This window comes from Amblyomma maculatum, chromosome 1 (genome assembly GCF_055883805.1).
Source record: "Amblyomma maculatum isolate TAMU_Amacu chromosome 1, ASM5588380v1, whole genome shotgun sequence".
Lineage (NCBI taxonomy): Eukaryota > Metazoa > Arthropoda > Arachnida > Ixodida > Ixodidae > Amblyomma > Amblyomma maculatum.
Genome location: NC_139344.1, coordinates 374,453,794 through 374,476,481, shown reverse-complemented (window position 1 = coordinate 374,476,481; position 22,688 = coordinate 374,453,794). Strand labels below are relative to the sequence as shown.

Here is a 22,688-nt window from a genome sequence, read left to right as displayed (position 1 = left end):
TCCGCGAAAAACAAGGACCAACTAATCCTTTTAGTAAATGTTTGAGCTGAATACGTGATAACACTTTTGCATCCATTCTTGTTTTTCCACAGGATATAAGATCGGGAAAAAAAGTTAGGTTCTTTTTTTTTTCTCCCATAATTTCAAGATATATCTCCTTTCGTGGGGTGACAAAATAACGCCAATAGTTGTGCTGCTCTCCGTATATCTCTCTCCACATCCGGACTACCTGCGAGCTACCATGCACCCGGTTCCTCTTGATTTCCAGACCGGCTGCGCGTTTCGCGATGTGTGAACGTACGAGTCTTCACATAACCTAGTCCGAAACCAGCCTGGCTCAACTCCTACATTGGACTGGCCAAACGGACATATTGATACGGGGCAGAAGGCTAGCACAGGAAACCACAGCAGGTGATGAGCAAGTGTTCACAGCACAGCAGAGCAGAACACAGCAGGTGTTCAGGCAAGCGCCAACGGTTTCTTCAGCTTCGTCGTCTCTCCCTTTATTTTCTATCGTCGTCCTCTTCGGTGGCATATACGTAACAATATAATAGAAGGTGCCCACATCATGAGCACGCGAAGTGGGGGGTGTTTTATAGTTTCGGAATAGCACTACACGTCCGCTTACCATACATTCTTGCAGGTATCACAGCAAACTGAAGTTTCACTATTTTACACTCTCGTACCGTGGCGACTTTTCTGGCGATTAAATTAATGTATTCTCAGCTGGCGACTTCTTGGCTTCTTTTAAGATTCTTCTCTCGATTTTCTTCCTAGAAGATCTGGAAACCCTGCCGAAGGAAGTGAAGTAATTCGTCCATAGACACTCGTTCCGTTTTAACTTTGGTGCACCCACAGTATCAAATTGATAGCGTAGTTTCTGCCCAGAATTTGCACACCCGTATATTGCAATAGTTTGACGCCCTTCCAAGAAAACTGCCTTTCCACCTCAAATCATTGCACGCACTATAAAAAGCTAGTGTACCAACAAGATAATGAACTACACGCTTAACCTGGTTTCACTCACGTTCCAGTTATAAGTGGAACGTTTAAAAAGTTCAACTTAAAACCGGAACGTATGTGGAATCAGATTGAGAGTGTAGCTGACACAAAGACTCTCTGAGCTCCTCTTGTATTCAGACATCATCTTCCTTTTGTTGTTCGCCCACTTACCATAGTTGCGTCAACGCACGTGGCGTCGCTCCACTCGGGATCGCAGCGAGTCCAGGGCAGATAGCTTTGCCATGACGCAAACAGGTAGAACAGGCACAGCGCCATGATGTAATTGTACGACACGGTGACGTAGAACGTGGAGAACAACTGCGCCACTCCAATTCCTGCGGAGAGGGCAGACCAATGTGGTACTACTCTACCGCACAATAACTGTAAATATTTGAAGGCTTGATCATCTCGCTCCGGAAACCAACACACCAAGGCGAAGCGTGAAGCCTTTGCCAAGACCTTAAGAAACCTCAACAACTTACAACTACAGTCTGAAAAATAAAACAGGACATATGTGTTCTTTCCACCATTTGAATGACGTAAAGCTAATATTCACACAGGTGTTGCTTTCTAAACGAGATATTCCCACCAGGGTGGCGCACTACTGTACCCAAAGATGCGGGATCGAATCCTGGCCTCGGAAGCCGCTTTTCGGTGGAGGCGACAAGTTAAGCACCCGTGTGCTGTGCGATGTCAGTGCACGTTAAAGAGTCCTAGATGGTCGAAATTTCCGGAGTCCTCCACTACGGCGTCTCTCATAGCCTGAGCCACATCGGGACGTCGAAACCCAGGCCTAAATGAGATATCGAAACAAATATCGGTTGTCGTTTCATCACGTAGAATACACTGCACAAGACTATGTTAGACCTGTCCCTGACCTTGAATATTCATTTATCTTATAAAACAAATGATTAGATATACCCACTCGCGTGTGCATTAGAAATTCGGAGAAAGGTTGCCAGTGAATATTGGTCACGTTGTCTTCAGTGTATTTACATAGGATGCGAACAATACCGCTAGCTCATCCAACACGACCAAATTGACCAAGGCAGATGGCTACTATAACAGTAAGTGCTACTGGAAACTGGCCCAAAAAACATTTTACAATGAAGTCAAAGCAAAAGACATCAGCGCAGAACAGAGAGCCTGAAATAAAAAGCGCTTTATTGAGAAAAACTGCGAGGGCATGCTAATAAAACGAAGTGCACGTGGTCTGCATATTCTTTGATTTGTAGAAAGCAATAGGAAACACGAATTTCTCCGAAGCGTCTTTAAAAAATCACGCCGGAATTAAAAACAAAAATGTTCGCGGTCCTGATCTGTCGGTCCTCTCACGAATTATTACATCATCTGAATTCTCTGTTTTGGCCACTTAATTTTATTCTGTTGTGTAAAGTTTCAAACCAGAGCGAAGGCCCTAGTGGCAAGCCTAAACATTTTTTTTTTTTTGCTGCTGTTGTAACACTTCTTCTATCCTAGAATAGCTGAAGCTTTGCTCACCTTTTAGACCTGGTACGCACTTCCACACCTTGACATGACTCTTCCCAACAAATTGGCCGATGGCGAGCTCCATGAAGTAAACAGGCTTGCCGATTAGGAACAGGACAATAAAGTATGGAATCAAGAAGGCTCCTGGAAGATATAAATATCCCAAAATGAGTTCATGTAAACCTCCGGAGCGGTTCTCACATCTGACACGTTCTTGTTAAAGTGACCATAGGGCGCAAATTACATTAGTATATACCGCTTTACACGAAACTGAGTATCTGGCCGCCCTTTTGGATGACGTATCACTGAGCACGTAGGAAAAATCAGAGTGTGTAAAACAAGCTACAAGCGGCAGTGAAGGCATAGAGTTTGCACAGTCAGCGCCCGCCCAGCAGCTATTCTCCATCGTTTCTGTAGAGGCTGAAATGCTTTTCGGAAAAGCCAGTCACTTTTTTTCTTTGGATGAATTCCTAATTATCTCCCCTGGTTTCTAAACACGCTAGTGAAAGCAATGCTATGATGTAAAACGTAACCCAATACAATGCGCGTATAGGAAGCGAAAGCAAACGGACTTGACACCGAATGTGAGCACAGGATAAAAGTAAGGGTTCAATCATAGCAGCGCAACGAAGTGCTGTTTACCTCCTCCGTTCTGGTAGGCAAGCGTGGGGAACCTCCACACGTTGCCCAGTCCGATAGAGATGGACAGGCAGGACAGGAAGAACTGCATGCCTTTGTTCCATTGTTTTCTATTGTGCGTCGAGCCGGGCGGAGGTGACTCCTCGTCTGTGGGCTGACGGAATGAAAGCGTCGGTCAATGCGCTCTCAAAGGAGCAGTCAAGACAAAGAGTAGAGGAAACGAAAAAAAAAAAAAAATAGAACACCGCCAGAAACGACTCCCAGCGCTACTAACGTGAATATGGAGCTTCTGTACAGTTGATGAAGCTACCTCACGAAACTTTGACCGTTGCTGATGATAATACAAATGGTATGAGGAAAAGCGAATACTTCCTAGCCGGCGCACCAGGCGTGAAGAATTCGTACGCATGGTCTGTATGTGTCAGTGGCAGGCGTCTTGGCCGTCTGGCCGCACTAATTCTTTTTTTTTTTTTTCAAAACCACACGCATTCCATAAACTTTTGGTGTCAGCTGTATAGTCTTGTTCTTTTCGATATTGTTTTATGCGACACCATTGAAAAAACAGTGAACACTCACATCTTTCTGCACTTGTAGTCTAGCTTTGAAAAAATGGCGGCAACGGCCTTTCCCACCTTTCCCTTTGCTTTTCTATTTTTACATGGTCAAATTCGCAGCAAGATATCACATGTCTTATCCTTTCCTAAAATTATGACTAACAAATCATAGTGAATTCTTTCTTTGGAGGCTGTTAATTGGACAAGTCTGCCTAGTATCCTGTGTCCTATGATGTTCCATTATGTTTTTATTTATTTTTGTGCTCCCCATAAAACGCCAATAAGACAAACAGATGTCACTGCACTCAAGCGTTTTAGTGATATCGGTTATCGCTATCACTGATAAGGACAGCAAAGCCCTTCCGGTTTCGCGCACATGTCATGAACACTGATAAGTTAACGGAGTGCTTTCTAAGCAACGAGCAAATGCTGAGTAACAATGTGATTCCCAGAACTGCGATAAAACACTTCCTTTCACCAGTGTCCACATGTAGGGCTGATCCATTCTGAAACGCTCCTCGAACAAAACGACCTGAATTACAAGAAGAAGCGACATGAAATACTGAGAACTGGGCAAGGACAACTTTTTCATAAGTGCAGTCTGCAAGTCGCTCTGCCTCCCGCCTGGAAAAGTTTTTGACAGTTCAGCTTCTTCCTCGCCTTTGTACCGTACTTCCTCCACTGCTAAGCAGTTCAGGTGGGGATATTATTGCTGCACGCTGTTATAGAGAGCATGGGGGCAGCAAATTTTCTTTCGTCACAAACGCACACAAGCACGCAGGAACGCAATGCGAAACATTCTGAAAGCTATTGGCGAAAACACTTTTGTTTGTTGGTTAACAGTTTTACTAGTAAATTCCAGTTTTTAGAGATATTTACTTATATTCGATTAATCTAATAGCTGCAGAAAGGGAATAATGTAATTATGATTCAATGGGCAAGAAATTACAACCTATAATACCAATGAATAATCCAAGAGCATCGCAAAAAGAAAGTGTACTATAATATAAATGAACCCGAAAACAAGCGACACACCTAAGCTAAAACTTTAAAGCACAAAATGCTCTTTTTTATGGTAGAAACAAGAATTCGAATTCGACAATTTTAACACACACACACATACACACAAAGGGTGAGGAAGAGGGGGGGGGGGGGGGGGGGGCTCCCGGCGCTAAGTAAAGGTAAGTGGAGTGCAATGTCTCTTGTACATGCACACTAGGCATGCACGGTTTCTTTTTCTTTTTCTTTTTTTTGCCTTTTCTGAATATTCTTGGATGATTTCGCGAACGCTTCACCAAGTATTCTGCAATGTCGTATTATTACACAACTTCGCTTCCCAGGAGAACCGAAGGAGTCGCCTTACCGTTGAATGCAATCCGAGTGCGACTCCATTCTCGCTTGTCTTTTCCTGGTATGGAGGCGGAAGCTCCTGCGTGCAAAAATATTCGCTTGGCTCGTATCTTATAACACGGCATGCAAATAGAACGTTACATTTTTTTTATGCATTGTCCTCGCTGATTTCGAGATAGCTTTAGCCCCCCCCCCCCCCCCCCCCCCCCAAAAAAAAGGGGGGCAAATAAGAGCTCTAAGGTGAATGATAGCGTCTATCACCGTTATCTGTGATGCCGACAAAGCGGCACTTCACACCTTGAAAGCCCTTTAACAAAGAATCATAGCGTCAGTTATTTTCCGCCCCCGCAATTCCCAGAAGATTAAGGCTTGCACTTCACCCTTGCTCGCACTAATCACGTGAGACAAGACACGTGTTTCAGGTTGCTCGCTTATCTATAGTTATGCTATAGCATAGCTTTAGTCAGCAAAGAGGGCACAAATTCTTACAATCTTTTTAAAGTGTCGAATGATAAGCAGCCCAGTTTATCGACCTCGTCGTAAAATCCCCCCGCTATGACCGCTGTACTCATCCCCTTTCTCACCGACGAAATAATAAAAAAAAAAAAGAATTTTCTACATTTAAGTAATATATAGTTTAGAACACGCGAAGAAACAATTCATAAACCAAGCAAAGACACTCGTACGTCATAACAAGCATAATAAATATGCATTTTCCCGCTGTTCAGCGGTTAAGGGCGCTGGACTACTGTGCCTAATCCCGGCAGCGGCGGCCACTTTTCAATGGAGGCAGAAGGGTATGCGCACGTGTGCTGTGCGATGTCAATGCAGGTTAATGAAGCCTAGGTGGTCGAAATTTCCGGAATCCTCCACTGCGACATCCCTCATAGCCGGAGTGGCCTTGGGACATTAAGCCTTTTGGACCGAGAGCTCTACCCAATACAAAAGCAGAGCACAGGCGGACTGCATCCGTTTGACCTTCAACTAACCGCAATATCAAACTGTAGAACCTTCGAGTCCATAGCTTATGCTTAGCATAATTGATCTTTAGTAAATATACGCGGCGCAATGAACTACACCTAAATACTAATTGATAATTTGCTTTACGCTATATCATGTCTCGTATCATTAGATAGCTTATATCGAGTATAGGCATACATTGGAGTAACTATAGGTATTAATTACGATTATTTGGTTGATTGCAATTTGCTACCAAAGTTTAACCTTGCACTGAAGCGTCAAGTAACATATCATTGGATAGCTTATATGAGTACGATCGCATTAAATTCCAGGTTTTAATTACTATCATTAGGTAATTTCGCTTAGAAATTAAACTTTACACGACAAAGTTAGGTCATATATCTTTGAAAAAATCCCAACAAGTAGAAACTAAGAATCCTGCAAAATCAACCTATCACTCGCCTAACTCGTTCAACTGTGGTTAACCACGGCCAATCTTTTTAACCAACCAAACTATAATAAACGCATCGAACAGGGCGATTTTTCTGAATATCTGACTGGAAAAAGTCTTCCAAACCAAGTTATCAATGCACAATCTAGGGAGCACTTTAAATCCTTTCTTTCCGCATATTTAAGGCAGTAGTAAATATAGATGACATCACTAAATGTGCTCCCACTGGCCTGCGTTTAAATTATTGTTTGCAATAAACTCCTTTTTTCATCGGTATTGGACCGACTGTGTGTATAAATAAATAAACTCATGATGTGCGACCACAGTGCATTCTACGTTCGCGACAGCCAATTACTTAGTGGCTTAATCAGCTATCTCCTTCACAATGTTGTCTTGTCTCGCAGCTCTTCACAACCGTGCCACAGTAAGACAGGCGCGGCGCGCTGGAGCAGATGACGTCAGGCACTGCCTCTAGTTTTACGCTCCATAGCTAGTCCACTACAAGATATGAATGGAAGGAAAACTGGTTTCCGTAAAGGCAGGACAACCTTTAGTGCGAAAGCGCCTATACGCTCACCACACCCGACCAAGAATCTTGCCTGACCTTTTTTTTTTTGTTCGTGCCGTCGCGTGAGGCCACAACCCCGCGCCCTCGCTCTGGTAATTCAAACTAAGCCCGGTTCCAAAGCGCCAGTCTCCCCAGCTGCTCTGAAGTTCGCCAACCAAAAGAGAGTGTGATGTTCCCAGTCGACGCTCGCGCGATAACATTCAATCGCGCTCGACTGTACATGTACAGCTGAAACTGCAGCGCACTACGGCACAGAAAGTTTGTATCAGTAGGTATTCTGGCAGTAACGGGAATTACACCAAGTTAAAACAAGCAAGAAGAAAGAAAAGCCCGTGCTTTCGCACTATAACCTGTTTAGTAGAGATTACTCTAGCTTGAAACAGTGGATGGTGCTAGTTCGAACACGGTGACCGATCATCGAAAGCAGTTCTGGCTCTACGAGGCGAGAAAGCAGTAGAACGGCCTGCCGTTGCAATGACTTTTGGCCAACAGCGATATTTTCTGCATGCATTGGAGGAAGGCCTCTAGACGTGAAATGAAGCGTGTTCGTAGGCTAAACTATCATCTTATCGGTAGAGTTTCCCCAGAAACATATTACACTGACCACACCCACTGCAGGGCGAACGTCGCCCCCATTTCTCCAATCAAAACAGTCCTGTCCCAGCAGTGTCTGCATAATCACCGCAAATTCATAATTCCATCCGCTCACCGAACTTTTTGGCGCCCACCGCTATGCTTGAGTTCTCTTGGAATTCATCTGCTATCTTTGACAACTAGTAGTTGCCTTTCGTTCCCATTACGTGCCTTGCCCACGCCCATTTCTTGACATCGATTACCATGCCAAGAATTCGCATTTGTTTACTGGCATACTTTGCATGCTTTCTCACTGTTCATACTTTGGCACTTGATACTTTTCATTGAATGAATGAATGAATGTTTATTCCGCTTTTGTCGTACAAAAAGCGCGGGTGACGAAAAAAAAAGCAGTTCGCAATGACCGCTTGACGGGCCTCGCCACCCGTAAAGTCGACAATGAACAGCAGCGGCAGTTTTTGCGTATAAAATGAACAATTCACGCTTTACAAAATGAGGCAGTGCTTTGAAACAGAAGAAAAATTATACAATGACAAGGAAAAAGTAAAAATATGAATGGTCGACAGATGCATTTCTTATCAATACAACCTAATCAGTGAACATTTGTCGGAGGAAAGAAGAAGTCATTTTGTTCATGTTGCTATAAAGAAAACTGTTCAAACACATTGGCAGTATATATTTTAACATATCAAAACCATAGTTTGTTCTACACCTGTGCACCTCAAATATTTCAGGGCTTCTTGTAGCATAGGGCGTGTTGTGTGGCACCAGCTGTGCAATGCGGGACAAAAATGGGTCATTTCCTGCGGTATGCTTTTTATAAAAACAAGCAAACCTGTACACGAACAGATTAAGGACTGGAATTATTTTGTATTTCTTCCGTATGAGACGGGTTGGGGCGTCATAGGAGGAATTTGTTATAACGCGTAGCATTTTCTCCTGCAGAACAAAAAAGCTTTTGCAAATTGGACAAAGTAATATTTCCCCACACCAAATAGCAGTATCCTAAGTAGGAGAAAAATAATGCACAGTAGAGGTAAAGTTTAGTTTTCGTCGGTAGAATATATTTATTACGAGAGATAATACCTATGAATTTAGAAAGCTTAGTGCAGACCTTGTTTATCTCAGTATCCCATGGCATTGTGGGTATAAGATCTATGCCAAGGGATGTGAATGATTGGACATATTCGACTCTTGAGCCGCCGAAAAGTATAGGTGGCGCATTCCCTACTAGCTTGCCCTTAGCATGAAATATCCTTTGTTTTACCTTTGTTTACCGTCAAAGAATTTAAGCGCGACCATTCCTCCAGAGAAGCGAGTACTTTGTTAGCAGAATCCGTTAGATGAATAATATCAGCAGAGGAGCAGAATAAGCTGGTGTCGTCGGCGTAAATAATACATTTTATCTCGTTGCTAATATTAACAATATCATTAGTGTATACGTTAAGGAGTATAGGACCCAGAAGACTGCCCTGTGGCACGCCATTCGAGATTTGTAGCACGTCGGAACGAGAATTATTGATAACAACATATTGGGATCGCGAGCACATATATGACTTGAGAAGGTTGAAGGTATGGCCACGTACGTATACCATGGTTAAGGTCAGGGATCTGCGCTTCATACATGAGTTAATTTTGCGTAAACAAACTATATTAATTAAATTACTTTCATCGATGATCTTTTATTTTCTCAGCTAACAAGTGAACAGCAATAAATTATGTTCAGGCCGCCAATTCACAGGAAGGTCATTTAATTACTACAACAATTTTCTTTAAACTGCTCCGCTGCTCCTAATAGTGTCGGCCAATCTCCATCTTCACGTTTGCCGGGTTGAGTGCCTTCGAAGTCGGCAGACAAGCGAAGCAGCACACACGGACGAACGAATAAGAGATGTTTTTAAGGAATTGGCAGCCAGGTACCTTCCATCGCTGATTACTCTCACACGCATCGATGTGCCATAGGCTCGGCTGCCAAGAGCACTCCATGACAATTGAATAGCGCACGATACAGAAACACTACGAGCACTGGAGCGAGTTCTCCCTCGACTTCTTCATATCGCACATGCCACAGCACTCGCAGTAAGTTCGACTGGAACACGATAAAGGCAGTCAGGAGATTTACGGAAAACGATCTTGAAGACTTATTTTAAGCTCAAGGGCAAAGTGGACGACAGTGTCCTCATGACAGGCAAGTTATGTCGGCCTACTTGGCTCAGGGGCAAGTAAATGGAGCAACAGCAAGGTAGCTTGTTCGCGTTAATGCGACCGGGCATATTCGCAAGGCGAGCAGCGACAACATGCCCGCAGCCCGGGAAAGTGACACGGGCTCTAAAATCTGTGAAGCAAAATGGGCGGGGCAGCAAGAAATAGCGAACGATAAACTTCACCACCCGAGCTGAAGAATAAAGTCAGCAGTTTTACGGATTTCATGATTACGGTCGCCCTCGTTTACGTCAGTAGAGCGGCTGTTTTGTGGCACTCTTTGACTTGAGCGGCGAAAATTTATGACGCCCGCTTTGCAGCTCATTTACGAGGTAATAAACAAATGAGCAATAATTCTAGTGCTTGCGACATGTGTGCTTAATTTAATGTGTAGCTAGAAAGCAATTTAAATGTGACTGAAGTGCTCCTGGGCTGTAATTGTAATGTAATAAGTTTTTGTTATCAGCAAATTTTGATAGCAAGGCAAATTGCTTTCTTATGTTTCTCCGAGTAACCCAGCCTTGTGCCAGCTGCATCCACTTGACCCCCGGAAACTTCATAATCTCATGCGCCCACCTAACTTTCTGGCGCCCCTTGCTACGCCTGCCTTTCCCTGGAACCCAATTTGTTACCCTTAGCGACCATTGGTTATCCTCTCTTCGCATTACATGTCCTGCCCACGCCTACTTCTTCATAATTTCAACTAGAATGTTATTAATTCGATTTATTTCTCGGACCAACTCTGAGCTCTTCCTATCTCGCAACTTCACAACTTCACAACCTACCACATTTCGCTGCATAGCTCTTTGCGCTATCTTCATTTTAAGTACAACCCTGTTCATTAGCCTCTACGTTTCTGCCCTATGCACCGGTAAGATACAGCTGCTATAAACTTTCCTCTAGAGGAATAGCGGTAAGATGCTAGTCATGATCTCTCAGTACTTGCCAAATACGCTGCATTTTAATCTGACTCCCCTAGTTATTTCCCTTTCGCAATCAGAATCAGCGGCGTCTACCTAGCCAGTCGATATCATCACCGAATAACAAATTACTGAGTTCTTTCCCATCAACCCTTATCAATAACTGTTCTCATTTTAGGTCTCTGAATACTTCCATTAAGCGAGCGGTGGAGAGTGCTGGAGAGATCATGTGACCCAGAACTGCGGCGCAACGTAGACGAACACTGAGAGAGAAACACACCAAAGGCGCACACTATTGTTGTTGTTGCTGTTGTCCAAATAACTTATGACACATACCTACAGAGGGGGATCGGCCAATCGCACACTACCATCTGTAATACAAAACGGAACCGCCCGAACTTCCTCTTTTACACCCAGGCCCAACTTCCTTCTCTACTCCCAAGTATACATCACACTAGCAGACCTCTTCTTTCTCAAGCAGATATTTCTGGTCAGCAATAAATGTTTGCAACTATCACATCCAAGCTATAGCACCCAAGCAACGAATACAAGACCAAGATCCACCACTCACATCGTTCAAACGACCTCCGTCACTAAGGCACAAACTAAAAAAAAACCTACACATATCTGCAGCTGCCACGAATCACGTTCACTCCCAATACATCTAAGCGGCGAGTCCGGTTTGTGAGTTTTAACAGTATGAAAAACAGGCTCCTCGAAAAATGGACTTCATACAGATGGAACGCATTCTACAAGTTGTGATTTTTTTTTTTTTTTTTTTTTAAAGGAACAACCTTCGTCTTTTTCAAACGGACAAAGAAGGGGGGCTTCGTAGTTGTTTCGGTTGGCCTATATGAAGAGAAGGCGACCCAGGCACTTAAGAAGAATTTTGTGCCTGTTAAGAAGAAATCTAGTAGAGCAAAAGCTATCGTGTTATGTAATGAACTGCAGCTGACCAGGTTGGCTAAGATGATAAACGATTGAAAGAAGGCTTGTCTTGATGAATTTTCTAAAGTTAAAACTTACAAACCGGACTCGCCGTTAGGTCTATTGGGAGTGAACGCGATTCGTGGCAGCTGCAGATGTGTGGTGGTTATTTTAGTTTGCGTCTCAGTGACGGAAGCTGTTTGGACGATGTGAGTGGTGGACATTATTTAAATGTGCCTGCATGACTGCTGAGGTTTCTACACCAGTCAAACTCTCTTACGTTATCTATGAATGCTATGTATAAGGGTTGGTTACATACCGAGCCTTTTCCTGTCACCTGGTTGGCAATGTGGATATGATGTATTGTCGGGTAACCTTTACGAAATCCAGCCCGATTCTTTGATTGATTGAAATCTAAGGTCGCCTTTATTCCATTAGTTAGTATCTTAGTAAGCGGTCTGGGATTTTTGATGTCCTTAATTGGCGACCCCTTTCTTCCATATAAAGACAATGTTAGCGATTTTCTTGGTTTCGGTACTCTCGATATCATGAGGCATTGCGTATGTAGAGCGGCCAGGTTTTCCATCACGACATCTTCACCGTCTTTCAACAAAGCTGCAGGTACCTGATCCTCCTCAGCTTTGTTTCCGCTTTTTCATTGCTTTTTATGCTTTCTTCGTTCTTCGTTACACTCGGAACATTTGATTGTTCTGCGCTGCTACTATTCTCTTTATTGTATTGGTTACTTCTTCTAGTGCACAGACAAGTCTCTGTAGTGCAACAGAAAGGCAGGCACTGGCCATGGTAGCAGGAATCGGATGCTCTTTTTCAACTACGTAGAAGCTACGAAAAGCCAAGCAATTAGGTCATTAATGGGATGCAAAAAAGTTGGCGTGCTGCGTTTGAACATAGAATCAGGTGTCCGCATTCTACTAAGGTCATACAAATGGAGGAAACCGCTCAAGTGCTGTGAGGAACTCTGCTGGTGTTATGGTATTGTATGGTATGGTACGGTATGGTATGGTACGATATGATATCAGTGGCGTAGCCAGATATGTTTTTCGTGGGGGTTATACGCCGCGGTGTGTGTAAGTATAAAAACAGCGTCAAAAATGCCGAAAAAGCGAGAGGATAATTCAGCGCTCAGAAACTTTTGGGGGTGTTCTGACACGGAAACAGCCCCACCCCACCCCAGCCACACCCCTGCATAGTATACACTCCACTCCAAGGCCACCTCGTCACTACCGTCCGAATGATTATGTTCATTGGAGACTGTCTCCCGTTTTCCTTGCTTTTAATTACGTGCAGATACAAGAAAATAACATCTCACAACAGCACACAGGGAGAAGCACCACGCATCAAATTTACTTAATAATGCGCTCGATCCTATTCATCCCGGTATAGCCCGCCTGACTGCGTTGAAAAATGTGGATAAGAAAACCCTGGCAAATACATATACTGGCACTTTCTCTCTCTCTCTCTCTCTCTCTCTCTCTCTCTCTCTCTCTCTCTCTCTCTCTCTCTCTCTCTCTCTCTCTCTCTCTCTCTCTCTCTCTCTCTCTCTCTCTCTCTCTCTATCAGCTGCTATGTGTTCAATGTCTGTTGCACTAATAGGTAAACGAATTTAGGTGAGAAAATATGCTTCGTGTTTGAATCAGGAGTGTAAAATTATTAACGAAATGTAAGTAGGTACTCAGGTTCCCGCCTGCTTTGGGCAATAGGTGTATACTACCACGGGAGCCAAAAAAGACAAACACGAGCACTGAAGCGGAAGTTGCGGGAGTGTAGTCATCAGCAATGAAGGCAAAAAAAAAAAAAAGAAAGAAAGAAAACTGGAAGTTTTGTCATATGCTATAGCTGTCAATATATTGCTTCCTCGGAAGGAATCTCGGTTTCAGAGGGTCTTAGGTGGACTTCCTCTGTAAGGCTTGTTTTTCTCTATGAAGTCCACCCCAGGTAGCTTACGCTTGTTGAGTAATTCTGGACAATCGTACTTTACGGCCCACTTCAAGCATTGACCATTTAATTATCCTAACCACAAAACGCCGCATTACCTCAGCTTTTAACAAGTGTCCAACTTCGGACCAACTAGTCACACGAGGACTGCGACTCAAGAAAGACACAGACCGTCAACCGAGACAGCGCTATGCCCGAGCCTTCTCATGTCATGCGTCCGATGCTAACCGGATTTCACATTTATTTCTAAATTCTGAAGGTTTTTGTGTCATCTCTTTCCTCTATTGTTGTTTTCGTGTGTATTTCTTCTCTTTCTCGAGCGCTTCCTTCCTGCGAGTGGCGCGTCATAAGCGCAAGAACGGGTTTTCCGGATGTTGCTGACCGGATGATGGAGGCACTCCCCCTTCACACGTGCGACCTTCAATTGGCCATAGCGAGCGCAAGGTATCCTGCGTCGACAAACCACCGCGGAGCGTGCGTAAAAACCCCCGCAGGGCGCAGACGTTCCATCCTCAAGTGTACGACTCTCCCGCAGCGCGCACCGTGTAATTACGCAATTTCACACGTGCACCGAAAAGCTGACCTTCAGGTTACCTACCCTCTGTTCATGAATGGACGCTCGTCGAAACAAACCGACGAATAATAAAAAATAAAAAAGGCAGCTCACGAGCGCAGATTGGATACATGTACTTCTTCTCTCTGCGCGGAGAAAAAGCGCGCAGCTTTGGGGGAGCTATAGAGCCAGCGTAAGCCCAACCTGGAAAACACTCCATTCCTATCGCCCTCTGCACGGAACAAGTTTGTGAACCGTGTGCTTTTATAGGAGCAATCACAAAACAAACGGCCATTTCTCTAGGTGAATGTTTTCATATAACAACCACTACTATACGCCAGTTCCGCAACACTGTGCAGTGTGCAGCATGGTATGGTGAGTTACGTGACTGCTGTATACTTATATACCTGCTCTTTTCCCACCGATCAAATTTAGTGCGTGTTCCCTTACAATGTATATTGCGTGCAGTGTCAGTGGGCGATAATCATTTTGTATTACTGGAAGGAGTTCAGACGTCTTCTTGGAAGCTTTGCGGGGTTGCATACGATGCTCTATCATTACCATCGCGCATAAGCCCGGTTTTTTCGTGACTGGATCGCCCTTAGGATCAGAATTATGATTCTTTTGCAAGTGCAACTGAGGTATGTGACCGCGCGGCAAGCCAGCGCCATTTGTCGCCTATGTCAGTGTAAATGGTATAGAATGGGGTATGGCATGTTGCGTGCGTGATGTAATTTGATGTTATTTTCTCGTGAATACTATTTCACGTGTTCGCTGCTCTGACCCTGCAACAATACTAAGAATCGGTCTGCATTGCCGACCTAATGCTGGGGTGAGTACCGACGCCTTTTGAGAGATTTCGGTGGGTTGGGTTCTGTAGGGGACTGGGCGAGGCATATCGACGCAAATCGACGCGATTATGCATGGATGGCCTACATGACACTTAAGTGTGCAAATGTGACTTGAATTATGCTGATGTTAAAAATTCTAATGCCACGGTCAGCGGCCTTCTGTGGAAGAATCAGCCTCCAGCAGACTACAGGAAAGATCAGTTGCAGGCCACGTGGTAGTTTCACGAAGTCAAGCCATTTATACCAGCAAAAATTAGAAGTCAAGTTATCTTCGGTCGCTTGTCGTATATTACCCCAGATAGCCGCGAACATAAAAAAAAAAAAAAGGTAGTGAACGTTCTATTGCCCTGCCTTCAGGGAAAAAAGCACGAAACAAATCAGAACAGCGAAAAGACTAACGTAGACGACAGACTCGAAATCGCCAAAAAACACAATAAAGACAGCAGACCATTATTAACAGACGCTTCGCGAAAATCTGTTACTTAATCTGCAAGGCTTGTTTTTCGAACAAATGGTCTCATTTCCGGACGACACCATAGTCTTCTTTGCGGAAACGAAAGAATCGAGATCCCTCTTCTGTGAAAACGCAAGAAAATTGCCAATTCCAAGATGGCTCAACTAGAAGATGAGTAGAACAAGAAAATGAAGGAGATGAAGGATTGTGCTACGCTTCACTTCTCGAGCATAACAGGTTTTGCCCGATTCTTCACGCTCTCTTCTTACCTTTCTGCTTTGAGACCATAGGAAATCGACCAAAATCGGACGTGCGCCGCCCGCAACTCGTGTGGTCGAAAGGAACTCGTGCGTGTTCGTATACAAAGACCCCGAATGTGTCTTCTGGGAAAGAGACCTTTTTTGGTGAGCAAACAAAACTCGCAGAAACGCTGATTTACCGATTGCCGCAAATGTAGAATTTATTTTCCTTTCGTTGTGCGATGTCAAAATACGACGGGGGTCTGCCTCCAATCTATTTCTTCCCGCTCTTTCACAGCTCGCGAACATTACCAAGAATAATTTTCATATTTCTCTTTACATAATGTAGATCTCGCCATACATCTGTCGGAGAATATTGACGTCTCGTCTTTGTCTGGTGATTCTTGACGCGAACAGGAGTGAAAGTAAGTTAGCGCGGTCGTTTGCCCTCATTTGAGTTTAAAGCTCTGTTCCTGCTTTCATCACATTACAGAGCAACCTTCCCGACTTGTCACCCTTTTCCCAAGTCCATCCGAAGAATTTTTGTACTCAGTGTCATCATACATAATAATAATAATAATACTAACTTTTTTTCACCACCGCAAAGTACATGGTGGCAGGATGCCTACAGTAAAAGCTGCCTCTTAGGCAGCTTGACAAGGCCACAGGCACCCAGCCGTTTACTTTGGCAGCAAAAGTAGTACACAATACTTAGAAAAACGACAATACTTGTATCACAGAAAACTACATAAGCACATGACAAGTATTCGCCACAAAAACAAAAATAAAACCACATACATAATTATTCACGTGCAAAATAAAATCACCATGTAGAATTTTTACTTTCATAATGGAGTGTCACTGAGTAGGAAATATTCAAGCAGTTTTTCGTATGAGGTATGCTCAAGTGGGATATTATTGAAATGAAGAGAATTCAAGAGACATATCAAGCCTACTTCATTAAAAGCAGCACATGAAGTCTGACAAAACGTTATAAACATTCGGAGTAATATTTTCTCTCTAAGTTTGCTACAAGCGAAAGTTTTACTTTCTTTAATACCGTTCCTGCAGAGTCAATGCAAACAAGACGGCTTCAATTCACTAAAGAAATACCAAAACTATTTTTAAGAGGCGAATTGACCATTCTCCTTTATATGATACGAGAGTTACCTGAACGCATCGATTATAGACACACACAAAAAACACATACACAGAAAAAACAAAATATCGCATCTCATCTGCATAAGTCTTTTTGCGTTTCAGCGCGTCAGTAAAAACAGTAGGATATCTTAAAGAAAAAGAAAGAGTGTATCTTACCTGCAGTTCCCACTTGTCTCGCATCTCGACGGCTTCGAGCACAGATCTCCCGGCTTCCAATCGAGACGTCCGCCTCCCGCTGCGTTGCCGTGTCTTATTCCGATTGCAGCAGAGGCGCGCAGGAATCCTCCGCTGAAAGGCGATACGGGCTCACTTTGCCCCTAGCCAATATTTAAACAGCCATGGTCTAGCTAGGTGACCACATCGATAGGGGGGAACCCATTGTCGTGCCTCTGAACTGTCGGGTCGCACCCGACACACCGGTCGTCGATAGCGTTATCTCGGCACTTTATCACACCCGCATCAGTTCCGCTCTGCAAAAAAGAGGGGTCTTTTGCCGGTATAATTTACAAGGTAACACACGAACACTGTCACCTCTTAGCGATATCGGCAAAAGGCGTCCTATAATACAGCGATACAGACGCGAAGATGAGCGGCCGCTGTGAACAGTAGTCGTCGGGCACGCGCGCACGATCGAAGGTGATGGCTGTACGGCGATTGAAAAGTGAGCGGCGGCCGCATTCAGACCTTGTGGCCAAGAAGGATAACGTATGGGGGCCGCGAGCGGCGCGCACACCGTCAGCTTTGAGCGGCCTTGCGTGCCGACGCGCTGCCACGGCGTTGATCGTTGGCTTGCGGACAGGTTCTGCGGTGTTTTTCGCGATGCCGCCGCGCCGCACGGATCTGCCGAGGAGGCGAGGAAGAGAGTGGGTTAGCGAAGGAAGAGGGAAACACTCGCTACTTCGTTTTTGTTCATCCCACGTGACTACTGGAAGTTCGAATGCAATAGCGGTAGAAAGCCAGTGGTGTTTAGAGTAGCGTTCATGCGTTCTGACTCCCTCTTTCTCTCTTCAACCCTCTCTTCCCATCCTCATTGCATAGACTTCTTATTCTCTCCTTTCTCTGGACGAAGTTCTGCCCTCAAACAATAGGAAGAGTCATTTTCTCTCGAGTCTGCCTTCTCCGCATTTCTTTATCGTTTTCTTTTTTTCTCCCCAGACGCGGTTGTCTGGATCACCGTACCTTCTCTCCATTGGACGAAGGTTTAATGTAGGCCGCTCTATCCGCTTAGCGCGTTCGCGCGCCCCCGCTGTATCGTTGCCACCGCCGGCTGGCAAAGCAACCTGTAGCGTCGGTGCAGGCTTAAGGAGCTGCCCTACACCGTTCTCGCTTTCGCCACGTGGTTCTTCCCTTTCTCATCCTGCTTCCTTTCTCTATCGCTCACTCCTTCTCCTGTCGTTCGTCGCGTCACAACGAGAGAATGTGAGATTTGGCCCAGTTTTGCTTTCCTTCATTGTCGCTTTGTCTTTGCGCATGTGACGCTGAGCAGCGGAGTTCCTCGCCTATTGCCATGAGCCTCGTTGCAATATTCTTTGCGCTTTAACCAAACATTATCGGCGATACCTTTGCTTTCAGCGCTGCGGAAGAATGTGCGAAGTATATATACTGTTACGACAGGAAGGTTACTCTGAGCGAACCTTATCGGCATAATCCAGCTCCTGTTTGCTTAATATCGTAAATACCTGACGGATGCAATTACTTTCCTTCTTGTGCAAGACCTGCAAGTGCACTGACATCGCACAGCACATGGGCGCCACTCAGTTCCGCCTCCATCGAAACTGCCAATATATTAGCTACTGCCGCGGCAGCTGGTATCATTAGGTTCCTTCTTTTTTGTTTAATTATTTAATAAACCCTACCGCCACCACTTTATACTTCACCTTAAGAGTAGACGCGACAGCGCTTCAACAGCGCCTTTGGTTTCGCAAATTTTTGTCATCAAAAGAGTGGCACAGAGTTTGCAAAGTCCTAACGTCTTTAGTGGGTATGTTTCTTGGGGGGAAAGGAAGCCGCAGTACCTTCTCCATTTCTTGGTGGACACCTAAACTTAGAACGAACGGCATATATAGAGTTGTGGGTACATATTGTCATAGACCAGACGAAGCGAGAATACCCAGGGAGCCACCTCCACGAGATTTCACAGACCAGGCGAAGCGCAGTCGTAGATGTAGGGGCGGACCGTAGAACGGCCGAGATTTAATCACCCAAACCAAAGTCAGCTCGAGCACACCTCACACGAGCGCGACCGCTTCGTCCTCGTTACGGCTTAGCGCTGGTAGCTCGAGCCAGTTCCGTGGCAGCAGTCTCCCGCGAAAATCTAGAAAATCAAAAGGAACTACCGCTGCATATTGCGCGTACAAAGGAAAAGCACGGAGAAAATTATAAAAACAAAAATAAAATTAAACGGAGAAACCAAACACAGTTTAAAGTGAAGCGTCATTGCTGTCACGCAAAAAGCACACTTCAGTCGCATCACATGCAAAAAGTCGGTTCGTAATTTCGGACGACCAAAAGCCACAGTTTCACATTGCCAACACGACGGAGCGGTTCATAAGTTTCGAAATATCGGTGAAGTAGTTTGGCTGATAATGAGTTTACGCGGACGGTGGCCCACACCCAACAAAGTCATCTGCATTGTAGGTAACTTCCCAATGGTGCAGGTTGTACGTTTAGAGTCCGTGCCTTGTTGAGCTCTGGTGTGCAAGCGAGCAAGCTAGCGAGTTTGCTCGGCTTCTTCGACGAAGGAGCCCGCGTCTCGTGTCAAGGCGCACGGGAGCATGGTGTACAGCATCATTCGCACTGCTCTTCCGTAGACTAGTTGGAATGGTGTAAAACGGGTTGTTTCTTGAGTCGCGGTGATGTACGCGAATGGGACGTAAGGGAGTATTGGTCCCACTTCTTGAGCTCCACATCCATGTACATGTAGTACATCGAATCATGTCGGCCAGTGTTTTTTCAGCCCTTCTGTGAGCCCATTTTTTGGGCATGGCATGCTGTCGTAATTGGATGGCTGGTGTGACTCAGCTCGAAGATGCCATGGACAAGTTGAGCTGTGAATGCCTTGCCCATATCTGTAATGACGACGGACGGAGTTCCGCGTCGGAGCACAGTTGCCCGCCTAAAGAAGTGCGCAACTTCAAACGCTGTTCCTTGAGGGAGAGCCTGCGTTTCGGCGTAACGCGTCAAATTATCTGGTTTGGTTTGGTTTGGTTTTGGGGTTTAACGTCCCAAAGCAACTCAGGCTATGAGAGACGCCGTAGTGGAGGACTCCGGAAATTTCGACCACCTGGGGTTCTTTAACGTGCACTGACATCGCACAGCACACGGGCGCCTAGCTTTTCGCCTCCATCGAAAAGCGGCCGCCGAGGCCGGGATTCGATCCCGCGTCCTCGGGCACAGTAGTCGAGCGCCCTAACCACTGCGCCACTCCGGAGGGGTAAACTGTCGCAACCGCTATCCCCATGTTTTCTCCGGACGACATAGGAAATATGTTGTATCGCCGGATGGCACACGCACAGCGGAACATGCAGCCAGCTAAGCAGACACGCCGTCAGCAGCCGAACGAAGAAGAAGCCCCTTTAATAGTTTAGTCGCGGCAATATATACACATACAGGGGCCATCCGTGGCACCCTCCATGACAGGCTAACAAAACTACAACAACTACAACACCCCCCCCCCCCCTTCAAAAACAATGAATCAGGATGGTGGCTCATTTGACTGCTTCACATCGTCAAAATCACACACTATAGTCTGCGAACCACGCAAGTTGCCTTCGCTCTAGCGTTGATCATAGCGAAATTGCCGATGGTTCCGTTCTCGCTGGTGATACTTCAACTGTTGTGCTTTATGTCATAGACTGTCGCGTTGTCATCTGAGGTGGCTGAAGGTAGTTCCAGGTAGCGCCGAATTGAAAGCTGTCGACACCAGCGGGCAGAACTAAACGCTCTCGGTTCCACCTGCGGCCATCTTCCAGTTCATAGGTGTCTTGGTGCCACTGCTTAACAACAGTGAGGGGCTAGGAATACCTAACAGCACCTTTGAGAATGTGCCCTGGCAACTTGACCCGTACTCGTTGGCCTGGGTGAAGCGCAACATGCTTGGCAACTCGTCGCCCAGCCGTGTGCTGTTTGCTTGACTGCTGGTGTTCGGCCACTCTGTGACGCAACGCTTGTAACTCTATGTCTGGCCTCTGAAAAAACTGGGCACCCGGAGCTCCGACTAAATCCAGCTTAGTTCTTGGGTGACGACCATGCAGAAGCAGGGCAGGTTTTTCGCCTGTTGTGGCGTGTGGGGTGCACCGATATATTCCAAGGTACTCAGTGATGGCAACCCTTAGGGGCCGTTTTTCCTGCAAAAAAACCTGGACATAATCCTTAAGCACATGGTTAAACCGTTCGATCTGTCCATTCGCTTGTGGATCATAGACAGCGGAAAAAGTACGCTTTATACCTCGTTCTTCCAGGAATTCTTCAAACTCGTTGATGTGAACCGAGGCCCAAGATCGGTCCAAAGTTCTTCGGGGTATACCCTTCCCTGCTGAATACACTGCGTAGAAATGACACAACGCTGAATGACGTGATGTTAGCCGTGAAGCAGGCTTTGGGCCACTTGCTAAAGTAGTCGATTAGTGGAATGGCAAAACGGTTACTAATTTAAACAGCGCGAACAAGAAGACACGCGCTGTTTAAATTAATAATGGAGGTTTACCAACTCGCCCAACAAAGTAACTTGGTAGGCAAACAGGTTATCTGCGGGTGCATACGCAAATCGGCCAACAATATTAATGCCTATTTTCTTCCACGCACACAAAGGGAACTCCACCGGCTGTGACGGGGGCACTACTGGTCGTGCCAATTTGTCCACAGACTGTCAAACAGCTCAAGACTGAATCAAATGCCCACCTGTCTGTTCATTCCTGGCCACCAGTACTTTTCATGCAACCGTTGTTTCGTGCTGGAAATACCTGCGTGCGACTCATGAGCTGCTACCAGGAGGCCCTCAGTTAGCGCCGCTGGCACAACAAACTGCTCGCAACGAAGAAGAATCCCTCCAGCGACAGACAGCTCATCTCGGATGCGATGAAAAGGGTGTGCACCAATCTTAGATTCTTACTCGGAGGTCATGGTGAGGTAGTCCACTGCATGACGTCCTGCAGTATTTGATCCTATGAAGTTTAAGCAACGAGCTCTTCATGAGTTAATTATTCACTACGAAACAATGCACACTGCGTCATCAGACCATTCCGGCTCCATGTGTCCCACGAAAGCAGAATTGGGCATTCGTGACCGCGCATCCGCCACAACGTTTTCACTGCCCTTCTGAAATTCTACTGTGTAGTTGCAATCGAGCAGCCAGGCATGTCATCTTGCAATTGTGAAAGGTCTGCGACCCACCCCTTTTGTTGACAGCAGAGTTACCAGAGCCTGGTGATCTGCGAATAAAATAAACGAACGGCTTAACAGATGCACACGCCAATGTACGCAGGCCAATACGCATACCAAGGCTTCCAGCTCGCCAGCCAAAGGCTTCTTTTCCGAAAGCGAAAGCAACAGAAACACCACTTCTTGATCCCGCCGCTGCTGCAGTACTGCTCTGAGGCCAATTCCGGACGCATCAGTTGTAACGATGGTCTCAAGGGCAGGATCAAACAGCTGCAAGCATCTGACAAACAAAAAAAACGACCGACTTCATCAGAACAAGTTTGGCACCTCGAATCGCACTGGAACTTGGAATTTTCCCGCACCAACTCGCGAAGAAGTTCGACCATCTCGGCGTGTCGCGGAATGAACTTCGCGCGATAGCCCCTTATTCCAAGGAAATA

General features: G+C 45.5%; 1 protein-coding gene across 1 annotated transcript in view; it reads right to left on the bottom strand.

The window, feature by feature from the left end:
- LOC146208274 (sodium-dependent nutrient amino acid transporter 1-like) overlaps positions 1 to 22,403 on the bottom strand; it is a 42,306-nt gene extending 19,903 nt beyond the window's left edge. Inside the window, exons 1-7 of the mRNA XM_084592428.1 lie at positions 22,366 to 22,403; positions 22,261 to 22,298; positions 17,026 to 17,339; positions 5,047 to 5,112; positions 3,133 to 3,283; positions 2,503 to 2,634; positions 1,174 to 1,337 (exon numbers count right to left, since the gene is read on the bottom strand). Coding sequence (XP_084448554.1) covers positions 1,174 to 1,337; positions 2,503 to 2,634; positions 3,133 to 3,283; positions 5,047 to 5,112; positions 17,026 to 17,049 — 537 coding nt within the window. The 5' untranslated portion in view covers positions 17,050 to 17,339; positions 22,261 to 22,298; positions 22,366 to 22,403. The remainder of the gene's footprint in view (positions 1 to 1,173; positions 1,338 to 2,502; positions 2,635 to 3,132; positions 3,284 to 5,046; positions 5,113 to 17,025; positions 17,340 to 22,260; positions 22,299 to 22,365) is intronic.
- Between the last annotated feature and the right edge of the window lie 285 nt (positions 22,404 to 22,688).